Genomic DNA, 20,247 nt, shown 5'->3' with positions numbered 1-20,247 from the left:
TCTTTGGTCGCTGTAAATATTTCCTTTTAAAAATTTTACTGTGTCATCTTTGAAGTATGTAGATAACAATGAAATTTGTCCAAAATGTTTAAACACATTAAAAAAGGAGTTGTTAATTTATTAACATTTTGTCATCATATTTCGTTAGTTTCATGTTTACTTAAAAAAGTTGAGTGACAAACTTTTTAGTTTATAATTTTAACCAACACAACAATAAAATATAGTTCATGAAGAAGTTTTTTGGAAAATTTTAAGTCAATATATATAATAGGTAAAAAGTTATGTTACTTCATATACAAGCGGCACACCCCAAAAAACGCTTATATCTCGAGATCCTGACCACGGTGTGGTGAATGGCTAATTTTTATCATACTTTATGATTTTGATATCAAAAATCGTTTTTTGCTCTGCTTAAGAATTTTGCATTTTGCGGTTGCGTCATTCTTCTTCTGAAGCGGCGAATTTGTCCTCAAACAACTTCTTGGGACTTTTCTATATATGCTTAGAGTTATAAGTTTTATAGTGGGAAGAAAGGTCAAAAACAGATTAATAATAGCATAGGAATGTTAAAATCATAGTAAATTGTATGAACAAAAAATATATATAGATAGAAAAGTAAGCCTAACTTTTGTTTTTATTGTATCCCTATGAGCATTCGAGAATCTGGTCAAGTTTGGAGCGCTGTAAAACCTATATAAATAAATAGAATTAAACAACTTTATAGTGGAAATTGTTCGCTGAAGAACCCTCTACAAAATTGCTATAATATTATTTTATTTTAAAATGAACTGAAAAAAAGTTATAACATCCAAAAGGAAACTTGTTAAAAAAAATTTACATATTTTTGGTTATATCTTTTTTGTTGGTCACTTGACGATAAAAAGTAATACAAACAAAATTGTGGAAAATTTAATTTAATATATTTTATGTTTAATTAGATTTTCCGTAGGGTTGGTAGTTTACGAGATATAGCGCGAAACCCCTTTGCACCCCATTTCCAAGATGGCGACCGGGGGACAAGGATGGCGACCCCAAAAACTTGAACTTGAGCTTCTACTGATCCCCCCTACATATTAAAGAAATAAAATTGACTCCTCTAAAAAATGCAAGGTACGGCCTAAAAAATGTAACATTTTAATGGACTAATGGGGTATACAAAAAAAATGTTTATTACAAAACTAATGTGTATCAAGTACGTTCAAAATTTAAAATTGTTTTCGATTCAAAAAAGTTTAAGTTTTTATTCTAATAGCACATAAAATTATATTTAAAAGACCATTTTATATCCTACCAGATTAAAAACAATGGAAAACCTTCTCTGATTACATCATCCGAGACTTCTAAAAATGCAAGCCATACGGATTCTGAGACTATAGGAAGATGAGGGAATTTTACAATTTATAATTCAAATTCCATTTGCCCAGGTGGTTAATTTTCAGCGAGAATAGTTCCCTTAGTACTCCAAATAGAGTAAATATATAAATTAAAAATAAGTCAATATTTACCGTTGATTGATGCTTCATTATTTCTGAGAGCGGTACTTCTTGTAATAGTGTTAATAAATCACTCGATTTACTAGAAGTGAACGAACTATTTAACTGTCTTCCAAACTCAAATGCCTTTTCTCGATTATTTGATGGATAGAAGCCTGAATATAATGGTGAACCACTTTGTTGGATTATTCCACTATATAAACCTACAAATAAATTTTTATAAATAATAAGGTTCGGCATATTTACCAAAAAATTAGATTATAAACCTGAAGTACGGAGCTGAAACACTAACATTAACCAAATCAATACCATAGCGGAAAATGAAAGATCCATACTAGAAATAGAACTTGCCCTAGAAATAGGTGAAGAACTTCCCATGAACTTACTACCCATTTCGGATATTGACATTATTAGTAGATGACACCAAAAAGAAAATTGGCAAAGGTATTATCGAATCACGAGAACTGGTAGTAATTACAAACAAATGCAGCTTGAAATTCCCATTAAAAGATGGTTTCATTCTGTATGAAATCGCCATTTCATAACAGTTATAAATAGATTGAGATGTAATCATGCTCTTACCCCCCTTCATATGTACAGTTTGGGTCTCACAGAGTCACCTAACTGTGAGTGTGGAAAAGAAGGTGATCTACTAGATATTCTCCTCGAATTTTCACATCAATCAGTAAATATAAACAAATTTTATGATAATCTTAATATATTAAAAATTCCTCTCATTGAAAAATCAAATTTGTTTGTTTTTAAAATAACAAAATGTCTGGCTAATTGGCTCGGCCAAGGCCATCAAATTCACACACAAAAAAAAAAGAAATAAAACTTGCGGATCGAGTGAGAAATTTAGAATTAAGGCAAAGAACGGGCGTGCAAGATATCATAGAAAGAATTACCAGACATATAGCGAGACTGCAGGATGACAGGTGGACAAATAGACTGTTAGAATGGAGACCTCGCATGGACAAGAGAATCAGAGGCAGACTACCAAAACGCTGGACAGACGAGATAAAAAGAATAGATGGTAGATGGATGCAATTAGCACAAGATCGAACTCTCTGGAGACGTGCTGAGGAGGCTTATGTCGTGCATTGGACAAGAGAAGAAGCTGGATGATGATGATGATGATGATGATGATGATGATGATGATGAAACCTGAATATGGCAGCAATTCATTAATTTACTTACCACGGGCTAATTTGCTGAGCAAATGGAATCCAGCAGACATACTTCCAGCACTTTCACCTCCTACTGTAACTTGTTTGGGATCGCCCCCAAAGACATTAATGTTGTCGTGTACCCATTGAAGAGCAAGAAGTTGATCCTTAAGACCCAAGTTTCCAGGAATATTATCATCGATTGTGGTTAAGAAACCTGCCATTAAAAATGATAATACAGTATGGTGCAAATGAAAGGAATAAGTTCGTTATTTCGTAAGCCGGCAACTTTAAGGAAAAGTCCCGAAACAGGTCAATTTTTATTTTTAAATTATGATTTTTTGACATATTATATCATACTAGTGACGCCATTCATCTGGGGTGATGACGTAATCGATGATTTGTTAAAATGAGAATAGGGGTCTTGTGCTAGCTCACTTGAACGTTATTCACTTCTCTATATCGTAACATTAACATTAATATAAGTATTTATACAGGGTGTCCAAAATGTTTTTTGCATTAAATTAATTGACACAAAAAGAAGAATGTACCTACGTAATTCATTTAATTCAAAATGCTGTTGTCAGAAAACATAAAAAAAGGTTTATTTCACAAATAAACATTGCTTTTCACTTAAATTAAATGTTCAAACTGATAAGAGGCAGGTTGGTGGCAGAATGAACATTGAATTTAAGAGGAAAGGAAAATTTTGACGCCTGTCAAAATTTTCAATGTATTTTAAATGTAATCATTTTTTTCGAATCCTGAGAAAACTAATAAGAATTTTTAAAAAATTTAAACGCAGAATAAAAGATTACCTACTTTATTACCGAGGGCCGAAAGTCACTTAAAACAAACAAAAAGTTTCTTTTGAATGAAATATTTGAAATTAAAAATCACACTAAATTTTCTTTTCTTTTTCATCCCTTTAACTTATTAAAAAAAACATTAAAGAAGTTTTCAGGGACTTTCGGCCCTCGGTAATAACGTAATCTTTTATTCTGCGTTTAAATTTTTCAAAAATACTTATTAGTTTTCTCAGGATTCGAAAAAAAAATGCATCCCATTTAAATAGCATTGAAGCCGAAAGTTCGTACCCATCCCCTTTAGCGAAAAGCAAAGTTTATTTGTGAAATAAACATTTTTTTGTTGGCTGACAGCAGTAGAATGTATTTTGAATTAAATAAATGTATTTAACGTGTAATTACATGGGTACATTCTTCTTTTTGTGCCAATTAATTTAATTAAAAAATATATTTTGGACACCCTGTATAAGTTGCCGAGAATGCAGTTGCCGCTAGGGCATCTATGCCATTTCGTTCGTTGCAATCCGGGACTGCACGCTGGGGTTTGTTTTGGTTGGATCAGGGAGAGCAGCATATGTGCCTCCTGATGAGAGACTAATAAGTTTCGAAACCGGTAGGGATGCTTGCAGCACTCTCTGATTGGACTAGAATATGGTTCGGCTGTGTTTTCGTTTTGCAACGAAATTAAAAATGGTTATTCATTTTTTTTAAATATGTTAATGTTTATATTACTGAATAGAGAATAGAAAATTGGATAACCTTTCTAATGAGCTAGCACACGACCCCTATTCTCATTTAAGAAAATCATCGACGTCATCATACCTAGATGGATACTAATATGATATATATGCCCAAAAATTCATAATTTAAAAATAAAGCTCGACCTCTTTCGGGATTTTTTCTTACGGGCTTACGAAATAACGAATTTATTTCATACATTTACACATTACTGCATATTTCGCAAAAACAAATGCTTACCTAAAGCTCCTACCCTATAGTTAAATGTTACAATAACAATATCATAATCAATAAAAAATTTGGGATCATAGAGACTACCAAGTCCATTAGTGAAACCTCCTCCGTATATCCAGAAAAATACAGGTAATAACTCTTGATGATTAGATTTCTAAAAACATAACTGAATTACTTTGACTAATATATTAATAGGTTACTTATTTACGCCTAATACCGGGTGTCCACTGATATTTCCCCCCATTTTAACTGCCTATAACTTCTAAACGGCTTAAGATAGAAATATGCGGTTTTCGCTGAAATGTTTTATTTCAGTAAAAGTTTTGTCTGAAAGGATTGAATTTTTTATATCGCTTTCAAATACGAAAATAAAAATGGCGGATTTTTGAAAAAAACGTTGTTGACTTTTTTTTAATGGAACACCCAGTATATTTTTTTGTAAATTGAAAGAAATGTCATTCACCTATCCAGCGATATAAAGTTTTTCAAAATCGGTTGTCAAATCACTAAATAATTAATTTTTAAAATGAGAGGTGCAACGTGGATATCACATACCTAAATACCATAACGAAGGTAATTGATATTACTCTGGGCTAATTAGCAAAAGTCATGGAAAAGTTATTTACCAGCAATTTTATTGCTGGAATCGAATTATAAGATCCTATATATTAATAATATAGGTATGCAAAGTCCGCAGATAGTGTGCTACTTTTTTTATAAACAAAATGGCGCCGACAAATCGTATTTTTTTCAATTATTGCTCTATAACTCCGAAGATTTTAACTTTACAACAAAAACACCTTAATAAAAATTCACCGCAATTAAATTCTGCATAGAGATATGTTTTTCACGATTTGCTCCGACGAAAATTTTCCTCGGAAAATGCGGGTTTTCCTAACAAAAACTCTAATTTTCAAATAAAGTTTTAGGTAAGTAATTATTAATCAATAATTAAATAACTTAGTGACATCAAAGCTTTCTTGGTACAGATTGTAATTCCAGAAGCCGGTGAAAATTAAACGAATATATTAGCAACAATTCAATTGTTAATTAACAAATTACGATCGCAATAATAACCAAAATAATCATGATACATTGATCAAACTTATAAAGATTATAAAGATGAGATGCTTATTTAATATTTTATCGACAAAATATAAATTTTTCTTTTTTTGCATAATCTTTAAATTTTGAAAAAAAAATAGTTATAATACGCTGGTCTAATTAGTAAAGTACAAAGAAAGGTTATTTACCAGCAATTTTATTGCTGGAATCGAATTATAAGATCCTATATATTATTAATATAGGTATGCAAAGTCCGCATACAGTGTGCTACTTTTTTTATAAACAAAATGGCGCCGACAAATCGTATTTTTTTCAATTATTGCTCTATAACTCCGAAGATTTCAACTTTACACAAAAAACACTCAAATAAAAATTCACCCCAATTTAATTCTGCATAGAGACATGTTTTCCCGATTTGCTCCGACGAAAATTTGCCTCGGAAAATGTGGGTTTTCCCAACAAAATATCGAATTTTCAAATAAATTTTTTGGGCCAGTAATTATTTATCAATAATTATATAGCTTGGTGAAATAAAAGCTTTCTTGTTATAGATTATAAATTCAGAAGCCGGTAAAAATGAAACGAATATTTTAGCAACAATTCAATTGTAAATTAACAATTTACAGTCGCAATAACAACCAAAATAATCATGAGACATTGATCAAGCTTAGAAAGAATATAAAGGTGTGATGCCTATTTAATATTTTGTCGACAAAATATAAATTTTTCATTTTTTGCATAATCTTTAAATGTTTAAAAAAAAGGAGTGTGCTTCAAAACTACATGAAAACTATCCAGATAATATTGAATCTGAACTTGAAAATGAACTAGAATAGTTCAAATATTTTATAGCCCAGCTTCAAACTTGCAGGGAAAACAATTTATTCCTGCTTCACAGTAATTTTGGGTTATTTCGCAACAGGCGAACGAGACAACTAGTGTGGTAAAGTCACGTGAAACGAATGACTGAAGATAGATGGCCAAAGAAAGCTTAAAATTACATACCACAACAAAGAAGAAGAGGAAAGCCTTCAGCTGTCTGGGAAGAAAATATACGGAACATAATGAGAGATAGACGATGAAAGAAGACGAATAGATGGACAGAAAACGATGGTGGTGGAAATGCGAGAAGCGGCAGAGGCTATAGGAACCTCGCTTATAGATAGATAGAACTATATTTGAACTTTAGTATCATTTTTATTGCATGAATTACTTACCACTGGCCTATACACATTTACAACAAGACAGTCCTCTTCAGCAGTATCATAACCATACTGAGGACAAACTTTATTGGTAGAAGTTGCATTAAATATTCCTTCCCATGGTGTTTTTGGTATGGGTGGCTAAAAATGAAAACATGTTATTAATATGTTTATTTAGCTAATTGCTATTACACGGCATGGAAGCTTGGACGTTAACAGTCAGCTCGTTACAAGGTTTAGAAAGCTTTGAGATGTGGGTATATCGTCGTATGCGAGAGAACGTGAACTCACAGAAATTGTCAAGAAACGTAAAACATCTGAACTTGGACACATATTTAGACACGGCAGGTATAACTTCCTTCAGCTTATTATAGACGGGAAAATAGAAGGTAGACTCAGCCCGGGTACACGACAAATGACCTGGCTGCGTAACATCAAAGAATAGACAGGATTAGATTTTCAAAGTTTAATAAGAAAAGCCCAAAATAGAGAAGACTTTGCAGAAGTTAACGCCAATTTTCGCTACGAAGACGACACCTAAAGAAGAAGCTAATTGTGGAGTTTAGGTGTTATTTAAGTCTTCTTCTTTCTACGGAAATACAGCCTAAGTTCAGCCTTGGCCTCCTTTATTTTTTGCCTCCACCCTTGCTTGTCTGTGGTTGGTCTTCTCCATAGACGGACTCCTAAAAGGGCTTGTGCGTCGCTGTTTACTGTATCTTCCCAGCGCTTTCTTGGCTTTCCAACCGGTCTCTTTCCCTGCATTCTAGCATTCAGTGCTCTTTTTGGTAGCCTATCCTCTCCCAGTCTTATTACATGTCCGGCCCATTTCAATCTTTGTATTCTAATGAAGTCTGACAGGGCTGCTTCCTTATAAAGTTGATAAAGTTCGTTGTTGTATCGACTTCTGAAGATTCCATTTTCCTTCACAGGTCCTAGTATTCTCCTCAGTACTTTCCTTTCGAAGGTGTCGAGTTTGTTTTTGGATGTTTCTTTCAAGACCCAGGCTTCACTGCCGTAGCATGTTATTGGTCGAATTGAAGTTCTATAGATTCTCATCTTTGTATTTCGGTGGACACTTTTAGACCGAAATATATGGGAAAGGGCAAAATAAGCTCCATTTGCCTGCGTTATTCTCTTCCGTATTTCTCCATCTTCTGATCCGTCGGTGTAGGTATATTTCTACTCCCAGGTATGTAAACTTTCCAACCGTTTCAATGTCATCTTCATGTATAATGTTTTGTGGGACTATATTTCTTCTCGTCTGAGTCATTATTTTTGTTTTTTCTGTGTTAATTTCCAGACCTAGCATTTTTGTTTGTGTTTTTAATTCTACGTAATATGTTTCCTGTGCTCCTTTTGATGTTCTACTCAACATAGTTGAGTATAAAATCCTGTTGATTTTAAGTCTACATTAAGGTAAGAAATTCGTAAAGAAGCTATTTCAGAATTAGGTACAATCTGCGAACAAATATTTTCAGGACAATCGAGAGACACGTATTATACAATGGTTATCTATAGATGATGATAAACTTTTCACTTTGAATATTGAATGGGTTGCATATGTGAGTCCATATTAAATATAGTAATGAAACACAGACTTACTCACAATCATTTAATTATACTTTGACGACCGGTTTCGATCTCTACAATATACAGATCATCTTCAGGTCGGCGTTACAAGTAGTTAAATGCTACAATAAGAGAAAACTTGTGTTAGACCAGTGTCTGATTGAAGAGATGTTAATAGAAAGCCAAATTTAAAAAAAAATTTTATAAAATTTTTTGAAATAAAGGTTTGCAACTGTTGACATTTCAGAATATTGGTATATACAAAGTCAAACCTATGAGTAAAAATGCTCATAGGCATGTATGTGCAAATGGGTGCATACAGTTTTAATTTTAATTTTAATTTTAATTTTAATCTCAACAAATTCAAACTGTATGCACCCATTTGCACATACATGCCTATGAGCATTTTTACTCATAGGTTTGACTTTGTATATACCAATATTCTGAAATGTCAACAGTTGCAAACCTTTATTTCAAAAAATTTTATAAAAAATTTTTTAAATTTGGCTTTCTATTAACATCTCTTCAATCAGACACTGGTCTAACACAAGTTTTCTCTTATTGTAGCATTTAACTACTTGTAACGCCGACCTGAAGATGATCTGTATATTGTAGAGATCGAAACCGGTCGTCAAAGTATAATTAAATGATTGTGAGTAAGTCTGTGTTTCATTACTATATTTTTCACTTTGACTTTACTGACGACCAGGTGACATTTTCGTCTAAGGATGACGATGATGTAAGATATATGATCAGAAAGTTGGATAAAGAATATAAGGTTTGGGTTTTGACAATAAATATGGGAAAGACTAAATATCTAGTTGTTGAAAAACATGGCAGGAGGGAATGGCTTAGAGGCATCTAGGATGCGAGAAATGACTATAATGTAAATGTTGTCGAAATATAGCCTATATGGTATAACTAATTTTTATTATCTGTTATATTATATTTTACTTACCTGAAACCTTCTCTTGCCAGTGGGAGGTTCTGCATATGGTATATTCTCAAAAGCATGGAAGTCACTCCCTTCAAAACTTTGAAGTACATGCCCTCGTACTTTACTTCCTGTAGATAATGTAACTATTAAATCATCATTAGTAGATCCATCTGCTGGTGAAGTAACCTACAAATGAAGAAAAAAATATATTAGAGATCCTATTGTTAGGGGTTGCCAATTTCTTGAAAATTTCAAGATCTTGTCTTACAAGACAAGAAGTAATTTTAGATTTCAAGACAAGACAAGAAATTTGATGTCAATACCAAGATTTCTTGTCAAGAAATCAAGAAATCTTGAAATATCTTGACTAGATAATAATGAAAACTCTAAAACGTATTTAATTTATTTGTGTAAAATATAATATATTTTAACATAAAATAACATACTTTAATGTATTGGACACTTTTTTTGTTAAAACGATTTACAAAAATGTAAATCATGTAAATGTAACATAAATTTTTTAATCGGAATTGATAAGCCATGAATTAAGGCAGATAATACTTCTTATGGAGTCTAGTATAATATAATCAGATAATACAACGTCTAGCCGATTTTAGTCCATTCATTAACGGTAAAATATTGCAAAACCTTTAAATTTTAAAGAACCGCTTGGATTGACATGAAATTTGGCATATACACAGCTAACAAGTCAAAGAAAAAAAGTGATATTGTGCCGATATGTGCTTTTGCCCTGGGGGTGGTTTTCACCCCCTCTTGGGGGTTAAAAAATATTCGTCCAAACAAAGTCAGGAAATGGGTAAACTGGCTAATTTAAAGTAACTTTTCTTCTATAGAGTTTTTTCACTAACTTTTCGAGTTATTTGGCAGTGAATATGTTCATTTTTTCAACAAAATAACCACGCTTTTAGACGGTTTTTCGCAAATAACTCAAATTGTAAGTATTTTGTCGAAAAAGAATTCTTAGCAAAAATATAGCCTATATAAAATTTAAAAAAATAGTGAATATATCACGTTTTTTTATTTATTAGAAGCAGAGTTATAGCTAATGAAATATAGGTTCATATTCGTCAAATTCCAAGTGGAATACTTTAACGTGAAATAACCAAAAATGAAGCACATTTCGGGGAAAACTCATTAAAATTTATTTAAAGTGTTTAAAAAATCTTCATTTTTGTTTTATAAAAAAAATTTCTAGCATCAAAATTAAACAAGTTACGCTCAAAATAAAGTTAGTCCCTTTTGGTTTTGGTAAAAAAATCGAGAAAATCACCCCTAATTAGTATCTTAAATGAACTTAATCGTAACGACTTCACAAGTTTCTTGACTCGTGTATATATTGTTTATATGATCTGTAAGTTTCATCGGTTCAAAGTCCTTATTATTGAAACGGCTGTAGTTAAAAGGGGTTGAACGAGTCACTGATCACGAATGTATGCAAATTTAGAAACACCAAATCTTGATCAATTTTTGTCTAACAGAAAAACAAAAAAATACATGATATTCAGAAAATTAAATCTGACTTTTTTTGTATTTCGAGACTTTTGGTATCTCTAACAATTTTTAAGTTATTTTGAGAAAAAGGCATATTTTTCAAAATTTAAATTTTTAAAAATTTTACTTTGAAACCAAAATTTTTTCAAAAATAAACACGTTGAATCGATGAAACTTACAGATCATATAAACACAATATAAGTAAAATAATTTATGGAGCGGCAACGATTAATTTCATTTAAGTTGCTAATTAGGGGGTGGTCTTCCCGATTTTTTGCAAAAACAAAAGGGACTAACTTTATTTTGAGCGTAACTTGCTTAAATTTAATGCTAGAAACTTTTCGTAAAAACAGAAATAAAGCTTTTTTTAAACACTTTAAAAAAGTTAAAAAGGGTTTTCCCCAAAAAGTGCTTAATTTTTTGGATATTTCACGTCGAAATATTCTATTTGAAATTTGGTGAATATAAATCTGTATTTCATTGGCTATAACTCTGGTTCTACGAGATCCAGAGACCTAACGCGTACACCATTTTTTTTACTTTTTTATAGGCTATATTTTTGCTAAGAACGGTTTTTTCGACAAAATACTTACTTTTTGAGTTATTTGCGAAAAACCGTCTAAAAATGAGGTTATTTTGTTGAAAAATGAACATATTCACTCGCAAATAACTCGAAAAGTGTTGACTTAGCGAAAAAGCTCTATAGAACAAAAGTTACTTAAAATTAGTCAGTTTACCCATTTCCGGAGTTGTTTTGGACATATATTTTTTCACCCCCAAGAGGGGGTGAAAGTCACCCCCAGGGCAAAAGCACACGTCGGCACAATATCACTTTTTTTCTTTGACATGTAAGCTATGCGTATGCCAAATTGCATGTCAATCCAAGCGGTTCTTTAAAATTTAGAGCAAAAACCGTGAAAGAATGGACTATTTCTTGACTTTAAAAAAAAGCTGCTCTTGAAACTAGCCGTTCCGCAGGTCAGATGTTGCTAGCGTTGCGAGATAATCCTTGGCCATTTTTCGATAATTACGGGTAGACATTTTCTTGTCTTCTACACCAATCAAGTATATTCTCGGCATCTTCTGACCTAAGCTCATTTAAGTATTTTTCGGCTCTAGTATTGGATTCTGTAGGTTATTCTGGGATCTATTACGCTGTGTTAGCACGCAACGCAATAAAAAGGTCGCCGGGGAATCACCGGACCAGGTATAAGAGTCAAGACAAGATATAAGATGTCAAGAAAACGTCAAGACAAGATTTATTTAAATTTCTTGATTTTTTCTCAAGACAAGACAAGAAGTTTTTATCAAGACAAGAATTCTTGTCTTGTCGACCCCTACCTATTGTTCACCTTGGTTTTCCAATTTCGTACTCTTAACACCCTAAACTCTAAGTCATCTTTCACCAGGTCCTTAAATATAGGTCTGGGCCTGCCTTTCTTCCTCACTCCATCCGGTCGCATGATTTGAGTTTTCACTAGACTTGCGTTATGGACGGATTTTACGGGCTGTGATTGGTCGTATTCAAATCAATGACATATTTGATGGCATTTAAAAGAAATACGTAGCCCTGTTTTCTCGTTTGTTTTTGTTTATGCAGTGTGTTTATGTTATACAAAAGAAAAATATTGATATTTTAGTTATTAATCTTGGATTTTGAGACTATTTTATACGTTTATACTTGTTTATTGTATTCATTTTTAAACAGCCATATTATTTCCAGCAAAAGTTATGGAACGTATACAGATACATAGTAATATTTATAAAAAAAAACAAATTACTTTCTGTTTGCTTCCTATATTTTGTAAATTTTTAAAGCTTCCTCCCAGACTCATTTGAGTATAAGGTGGTTAATTTTTCCGAAATAAATGGAAAGGATGGAGCATTTAATGCAGTGATTTGAGCTAATATAACAACACAAGAAGATGCTCAAAATTGTCAAAAAGAATATGAAAATGTTAATAAAGTAAATTTTAGAGTTCTAAGAACTTATCCAAATGATTCTATAAAGCTTGTTTTCAAGGTAAATATTGATGTTAATATATTCACTTTCTAACTTTATGGGTTTTATATTTTGTAGGGATGAATAATTAACATTGGAGAGAATTTTTAAGTATTTTGCTAAGCAACAAATTTTGTGTTCATTTTGATTTAAAGTTCAAAACATATATTCATACGTTGTAAGATATTAAATAGATTTTTTTTATTACAGAAAGACTATCGATGCCATCGCAATACTCAGGCTAATTTGCCTTCATCAAAGACAAAAAATCCGTCATCTAAACATGTTAACTGTCAGGCATTTTTAAGAATTACAGTGAAACAATCAAGTATGAAAAGGTAAAGTCTATTTGCTAATCTGAGACACAACTACTGTCTAGTGACGTTGGTAATTTTTTTTGAGAAGTTAGGTTGCTAGACGTAACTGGAAAAGACTACACAACCAAACATAACTACTCGTAGCCAATATTATTATTAACAGTAAACAGGCATAAATAACATAACATACACCATACACCAATTAATAATTATTTATTTACACCTTTATAATGTATTGATAACAGATGAGAAAAGTATTTATTGTACAAAATAAAAATATTTTATAGAAATAAATTCTACAAAATTTTATGAGTTTAGTATACACTCCCATTATTTCCAACAATTATTTTTTTTAGTGAAAGATTAAGTTGATTTGAGCAGTTAATATCTAGTGTTGGGTAGGAATTTTTGTGTTGTAAAGACAACACATATATTACGATTATAGATATTAAAGCTGCTTTTGATTGTATAAATATAGAAATAATATGGTCAGTAATGGAAGACCTGCAAAGCCCACAAAAGATAATAAGCCTGGCAAAAAGTACATATAAAAGTATATAGAAATGTACTGGCTAAAGTACAAATAAACCGAAACAGATCGCCAATAATAAACCTAAGAAGAGGAATAAAACAAGGGGACAGTCTCAGTCCAGTTTCATTCATATTAGTAATGGATCGAGTAATGAAGAGTGCAAAAAGAAGGTCAAGGAAAACAGTCAACAATAGGGTATAGGAATTTAGTACCAGTGAAAATGGAAGGATTACTATATGCAGATGACCTAGAAATAATAGGAGCCGATAAAGAAAAAATGCAAAAATTAATGAATATATGGGTGGAAGAAATAGAAAATTTGAAAATGGAGGTAAATGTAAAGAAAACGAAGACCACGATAGTAACCCAAAAGAAAAGGGAAGAAATAAACCAAACGTTATTTAGTCGCAAAAATGAAATAATGGAAACAATCTCGACGTTTGAATACCTGGGAGTAATAATATCAAAGAATGGAAAGGTAGACAAAGAAATCTCATACAGAGCGAAAAAAGCAAATAAGATCTACTATGCACTAAATAAAACAATATTTGGAAAGGAAGAAATAGAGAAAGAAATAAAACTAAAAGTATACAATGCAATATACGTATCAACTTTAAAATTATGCAAGTGAAACATGGGTAAACAATGCAAAAATAGACAGTACAATAAGCGCAGCCGAGATGAAGCAGTTGAGAAAAATAGCAGGAAAAACAAAATTGGACAGAATAAGAAATGAGGATATTAGACAAAGGCTAAAACAGCAATCGATAATAACGAAGATCCAAAAAAGAAATTAAATTGGTATGGACACATTAACCGAATGGACCAGGGAAGACTACCAAAGCAGGTGATGGAATCAAAAAGGTATGGTAAAAGAAGGAAAGGGAAAAAGGTGGATCGATCAGATTATAGAAATTGAGCAGGAAAAACACATTAACAAATGAAAGAGTTAGCAAAGGACCGCAAGAAACGGAAGAGATGGATAGAGGATGAAAAGACCTCTGACACCCCTGAGGGGCATAAGGAGTTTCGAGAAAGAAGAATTTTTATTAAGAATTTGTCACTCAGATAGGTTCTTCTAAACTGTGGTGGTAATTCAATGGCTTCTCCAAATAACGCTTCAACAGGAGTGGATCTCATGGCACCTAGACAAACAATTAATTGAATTCAGCAATTGATCGTTACATTTATTTTCTTTAATAAATTGGTGCTAGCACATGCATATAAGATGCTGGCATAGTCTATGATCGACCTTATGTATGATCTAAAGGACAGCTCACTAATAAACAATTTAAAAAACGTTCTATTTGTTTTTTTTTTTCTCTATACCTACCATTAATTCCATCATAAAAGTTAGTATGACTATTTTATGGCAATTCATTTAATTAAATTAAATATGTATTGCAGTTTAGGCAGGGGAATGGCCACTCTCGTATTAAAATTTCCTTCTGAAGTTCTTACAACCCTTAAACTTTTATATGTTAATACTTTGTTACAGTCTCGGAGCCAATTTAGTACATCAGATCAAATAAGTCTGAAAGTTAATCATACATTTTTAAGACACAAATAAATATAATATTATCTCTTTTATAAGTAAAAATTATAGTATTTAATTTTCTTATAACATTACTACCCCCTAGTTATATAATTTTTGCTGAATGTAGATCGGAGAAAACTATAAATACTTAATAAAAAACAGCATACAAAGTACGTAAATACTCTGAAAAATATTAACTTTACATTTATAAATATATTTATATGTATTATAATATTTATTGTAGAAGAACTATAACTTTACAAATTTAAAATGTAAATATGTATAACCATGGTATAACCTTAAAACTGCAACAAACGAGAGAGAGCCGATTCCTAAATGTCCTTGATTTGAATACGACCAATCACAGCCCGTAAAATCCGTCCATAACAGAAGTCTAGTGGAAACTCAAATCATGTCATCCTGTCTTTGGTTATAAATGTGTTTTGACGGCTCCCCCTCGTTCATTCTCTCTAAGTGGCCTAGCCACTACAGCCTGGTTATTATGATGGACCTACCGTTACTAGGTTCACAAGAAAGGCGGTGAAGCTCAGAATTTTAGCGGCTACGCCATAATACGTTTTCCTGCACGCTTTTATAAAAAATATGTCTGAGAACTTTACGTTCAAAACAGCCTAAACGTTCTTCATAGCTTTTTGTCATCGTCCACGTTTCTGACGCGTGAGAACGGACTTGATAAGAGTTTTGTATATCAATATTTTCGTTTTTTTTTTGAAGTTATACTTCTTTAGGCGCGATTGAGATTGAGGGTAAAATTTGATTGATCAGCGCGCATGCGCACACCGACAGTATGGTATTAATTGTTATACGGGCTCTGATTGGGTGTTGAAATTTTGAAATGATCTGTCAATAATTGTTCAATATGGAGGTTATCGGTAAACAAAAATATTGTATAATATTAGTTTTTATTGATGTGTGGACAGAAATAAAATCAAATTTATAATTATAGTGACTTTTTAAATAGTTTTGAAAAGCCGTAGGTACGTAATTCTACATGTTTCAGTTGGAAATACCTAATAGTTTCAATACCTATCTATTTGGAAAATGTAAACAAAATAATGTAGTGTAGTTACCTATTAGTAGGCAATGCTTTAATTTACATAATCTGATTACGAACAAACTTTCTACAAATCTTCATCTCAGATATCGTTTTCTTACTCTATATTTTGTTGTATTTTATTTCGACAAAAATCAAACTAATAATTTTATTAAATTCATATAAATTTATGGTGTAAACGTTTAGTTTGTGTATATTCCCACATGACGTATACGAGAGTTTGGTGCAGTTTGAAATGGCGTCAACTTTCGTACGGCGCGGTAGACGTGAAGTGGGTTCAAGCCCCAAGCAAGTTATTATTTTTTTATTTTTTTTTAGATTTTATGATTGTAAGTATATTATTATATAATTTTTGAAGATATTCTTCTTTTTTGAAAGTGGTAGATAAGAAAGTTAGTTTGATTTTTAGATAAAATAAGTACAAATAACCTTTTAAGTATACTTACTTCGTTTAAATTACCTATTACACAGGCCGACAGAAAAAAAAATTGTTTTGGTGCCGTGAATCCTTAAACTGATTTTTACTATATTAGGGGCGATAGATCGAAATATGGATTTCGTTTTTTTGTATCAGCTCTAGTTTTATAGATATGGCAAAATCCGAAATTAGAGCTTTCATATTTGAGATAATGAAGAATGTGCTATTCAAAGGAATGAACATTGTTAATTAAACTTATTCCTCAGTATATATTTGTTGTCCTCACTGTGTTATGCCTTATTTATGGAAGAAATAATACTTTATTATCGTTACATTACTATTTTATAAGGAAATAAAACAGCTTGGAGAGTATTTTTAAACTTTTAAAATGATACATTTACCACTTGTAAACCCATTCAGCCTCCATCTAATAATGGCTCATAACCCATGGACCATGCTTCGCCTACATAGGAAGGAAGCTTCCCCAGATAAGTATGGAAAAACTTAAAGCTGGAATCTTTGATGGACCACAGATCAGACTTCTTACAGAGGATCCGGCTTTTGTGGGGTCAATGAATGAAGTAGAGAAAAAAGCTCGGCTTTCATTTGTGGATATTATGAAAAATTTTCTGGGAAATCACAAAAGTGAAAACTATGCTGAGCTGGTAAACCGTTTGCTGAATGACTTCCAATCACTTGGATGGAATATGAGCATCAAAGTCAACTATCTTCACAGCCACCTGTACCGTTTTGCTGAAAACTTAGATAACACAAGTAATGAGCAAGGTGAGAGACTTCACCAAGAGATAAAAACCATTGAGGACCGCTACCAAGGAAGACGGGGCATGGGCAGCCTATGGAAAACTCAAAGACATCTTCAAAAGCGATATACCAATTTCTTTAAAACGTAGAACATGTGACCAATGTGTGTTGCCTGTGGTGACTTATGGTGCCGAAACTTTGACATTGATAGCTACAACTTCTAAAATGCTGCAAATAGCTCAGAGGAAACTGAAAAGGTCAATGCTGAGTATATCGCTTCGTGACCGAGTTGGAAATTAAGACTTAGACTAAGAACATGAGTTACCGATGTAATTTCCCGAATTGCCACCCTGAAATGGAACTGGGCCGGACACGTCGCCCGAATCAGTGATTGAAGGTAGACGAAGAGATTACTTGAGTGGAGGCCGAAATTAGACAAAAGAAGTAGAGGAAGACCCCCTACTCGTTGGACTGACGATCTCAAGAAAATTTCAAGAAATTGGATGCAAAGTGCTCAAAATGGAGCACAATGGACAAAAATGAGGGAGGCCTATGTCCAGCAGTGGACGCAAAGGGCTGGATGATGATGATGATGAAATGGCTTAAAATATACGTATTTTTTAATTGTTTGGTTTTTATTTTAATTTAGTATATTCATATCAGCATATTCGAATTTTAATGCATAAAAGCTGGCATGATCTACGTTTTCTTGAAAACTAGAGCTGATAGAACAAAACTAAGGCCATATTCGGAATCAGCACCCCAAATATACCCAAAATCAGCTTTAAATACTTCGGCACCAAAAACACTGTAGGCCTGTGTTATATAATAGAAGAATATCTTATTACGTGCGTACAAAGAACACACACACATTCTTTTTTTTTTTGAAGTTATACTTCTGTAGGCGCAATTGTGATTGAGGGTGATTATTTATTATTAATCTGCACGCATGCGCACACCGACAGTATGGTATTAGTCGTTATACGGGCTCTGATTGGCAATATGGAGGTAAACAAATGTTGTATAATATATTAGTTTTATTGTTGTGAGGACAGAAACAAAAAAGTTTATAATTGTAGTGACTTTAAATAGTTTTTAAAAGCAACAGATACGTAATAATTGTAAATATTTCAGTATCCTAATAAAAAAATTATATATAAAATAGGTACCTACCTATTTGAACCTACCAAAATTCATAGTATGTAATACTTTTATTTACATAATTTGATTACCATCAAAATTTCTATCAATATTCACTTAATATATTGTTTTCCTACTCTATGTTTTGTTGTATTTTTTCAATTTTAAATCATTTCAATTCAATATCAAAATAATTTGATTTATTCAAAACTGTCAAAAGTTTAATCCGTTTAGTTAGTCGATCTTCGCACATAATGCGCATTGTCTCCGTGGCGAAGAGTTTAAGGCGAATGAACCCCAATACCAATCGCGCTGATAAGCGGGTTCGAACCCCAATAGAAACTTTTATTTTTTTATTTTTTGAAGTTATACTTCTTTACCGGCGATAGAGGGTGATTTTTTTATATGTTAAAACCTATCAGCCCGGCGCATGCGCATTATAACTTTGTTCTGATTGGATGTTCAAATGACATGTCAAAAATTATCCGATATGGCAGCTGTGGTTTGGAGGTAAAGGTAAAGGTAAACAAATGTATAATATATTAGTTTTATTGTTGTGAGGACAGAAACAAAAAAGTTTATAATATTGTAGTGACTTTTAAATAGTTTTTAAAAGCAACAGGTACGTAATAATTGTTAATGTATCATGGGTATAAACCTACCTATTTGATCTGCCAAAATACATAGTATGTAATACTTTTATTTATATAATTTGATTACCATCAAAATTTCTATCAATATTCACCTAATATATTGTTTATTTACTCTATGTTTTGTTGTATTTTTCAATTCTAAATCATTTCAATTCAAAATTAAAATAATTTGATCAATTTTCAAAATATCAAAATATCACAAGTTTAATCCGTTTAGTTAGTCGATCTTCGTAAATAATGACACATAGTGTCCGTGGCTAAGCGGAGAAGGCGAATGAATTCCAATACCAACCGCTCTTATCAGCGGTGGTTCGAGTCCCAATAGAAACTTTCTTTTTTGTTTTTTTTTTAATACATTTTATGATTGTAAGTATATTTATTATATAATTGTATTTTCAGAAAATACGTATTTAGTTAAAAAAATTTTCGACAATTAATGTTCAGACATCATTTGTGGCTTGTTTAATGTGTTTGTGTGTGTTTTATTCTTTTATTATTTTAATTTTTGGCACTGTTCTAATAAAGTGTTTGAGAAGTAGTAAGTATAAATTAGTTTAATATTTAAACAAAATATAAATAAAAAGTATATTAATTTCGTTTAAATCATACAATAGAAGTATAACTTCTTGCGTGCGTACAAAGTACACACACATTCTTTTTTTTATACATTTTATGATTGTAGGTATATTTATTATATAATTTTATTTTCAGAAAATACGTATTTAGTTAAAACATTTTCCGACAATTATTGTTCAGAAATCATTTGTGGCATTTTTAATGTGTTTGTGTGTGTTTTATTCTTTTATTATTTTAATTTTTGGCACTGTTTTAATTAAAATTTTTGAGAAGTAGTAAGTATAAATTAGTTTAATATGTAAATAAAATATAAATAAAAGTATATTAATTTCGTTTAAATCATATAATAGAAGTATAACTTCTGACGTGCGTGCAAAGTACACACACATTCTTTTTTTGTGACTTTATTTGATGTTAAAACTTTCTCTAGCTCTATTTGTACTCTGGGCTAATTGGCAAAATACAAGGAAAATTTATTTACCAGCAATTTTATTGCTGGAATCGAATCTT

The 20,247-nt window shown here is 31.7% G+C and overlaps 1 protein-coding gene across 2 annotated transcripts in view; it reads right to left on the bottom strand.

Moving 5' to 3' along the window:
- The window catches only part of LOC114336475 (acetylcholinesterase), a 37,479-nt gene that overhangs the window by 11,584 nt on the left and 5,648 nt on the right, over positions 1–20,247 (bottom strand). For both annotated transcript variants that reach the window (XM_050658003.1, XM_050658002.1), the window contains exons 2-6: positions 9,235–9,399; positions 6,723–6,848; positions 4,447–4,594; positions 2,694–2,879; positions 1,506–1,696 (exon numbers count right to left, since the gene is read on the bottom strand). In XM_050658003.1, the coding sequence (XP_050513960.1) occupies positions 1,506–1,696; positions 2,694–2,879; positions 4,447–4,594; positions 6,723–6,848; positions 9,235–9,399 (816 nt within the window). The remainder of the gene's footprint in view (positions 1–1,505; positions 1,697–2,693; positions 2,880–4,446; positions 4,595–6,722; positions 6,849–9,234; positions 9,400–20,247) is intronic.

This window comes from Diabrotica virgifera, chromosome 8 (genome assembly GCF_917563875.1).
Source record: "Diabrotica virgifera virgifera chromosome 8, PGI_DIABVI_V3a".
Lineage (NCBI taxonomy): Eukaryota > Metazoa > Arthropoda > Insecta > Coleoptera > Chrysomelidae > Diabrotica > Diabrotica virgifera.
The sequence above is the reverse complement of the archived record's forward strand: the minus strand, read 5'-3'. Positions and strand labels throughout refer to the sequence as shown.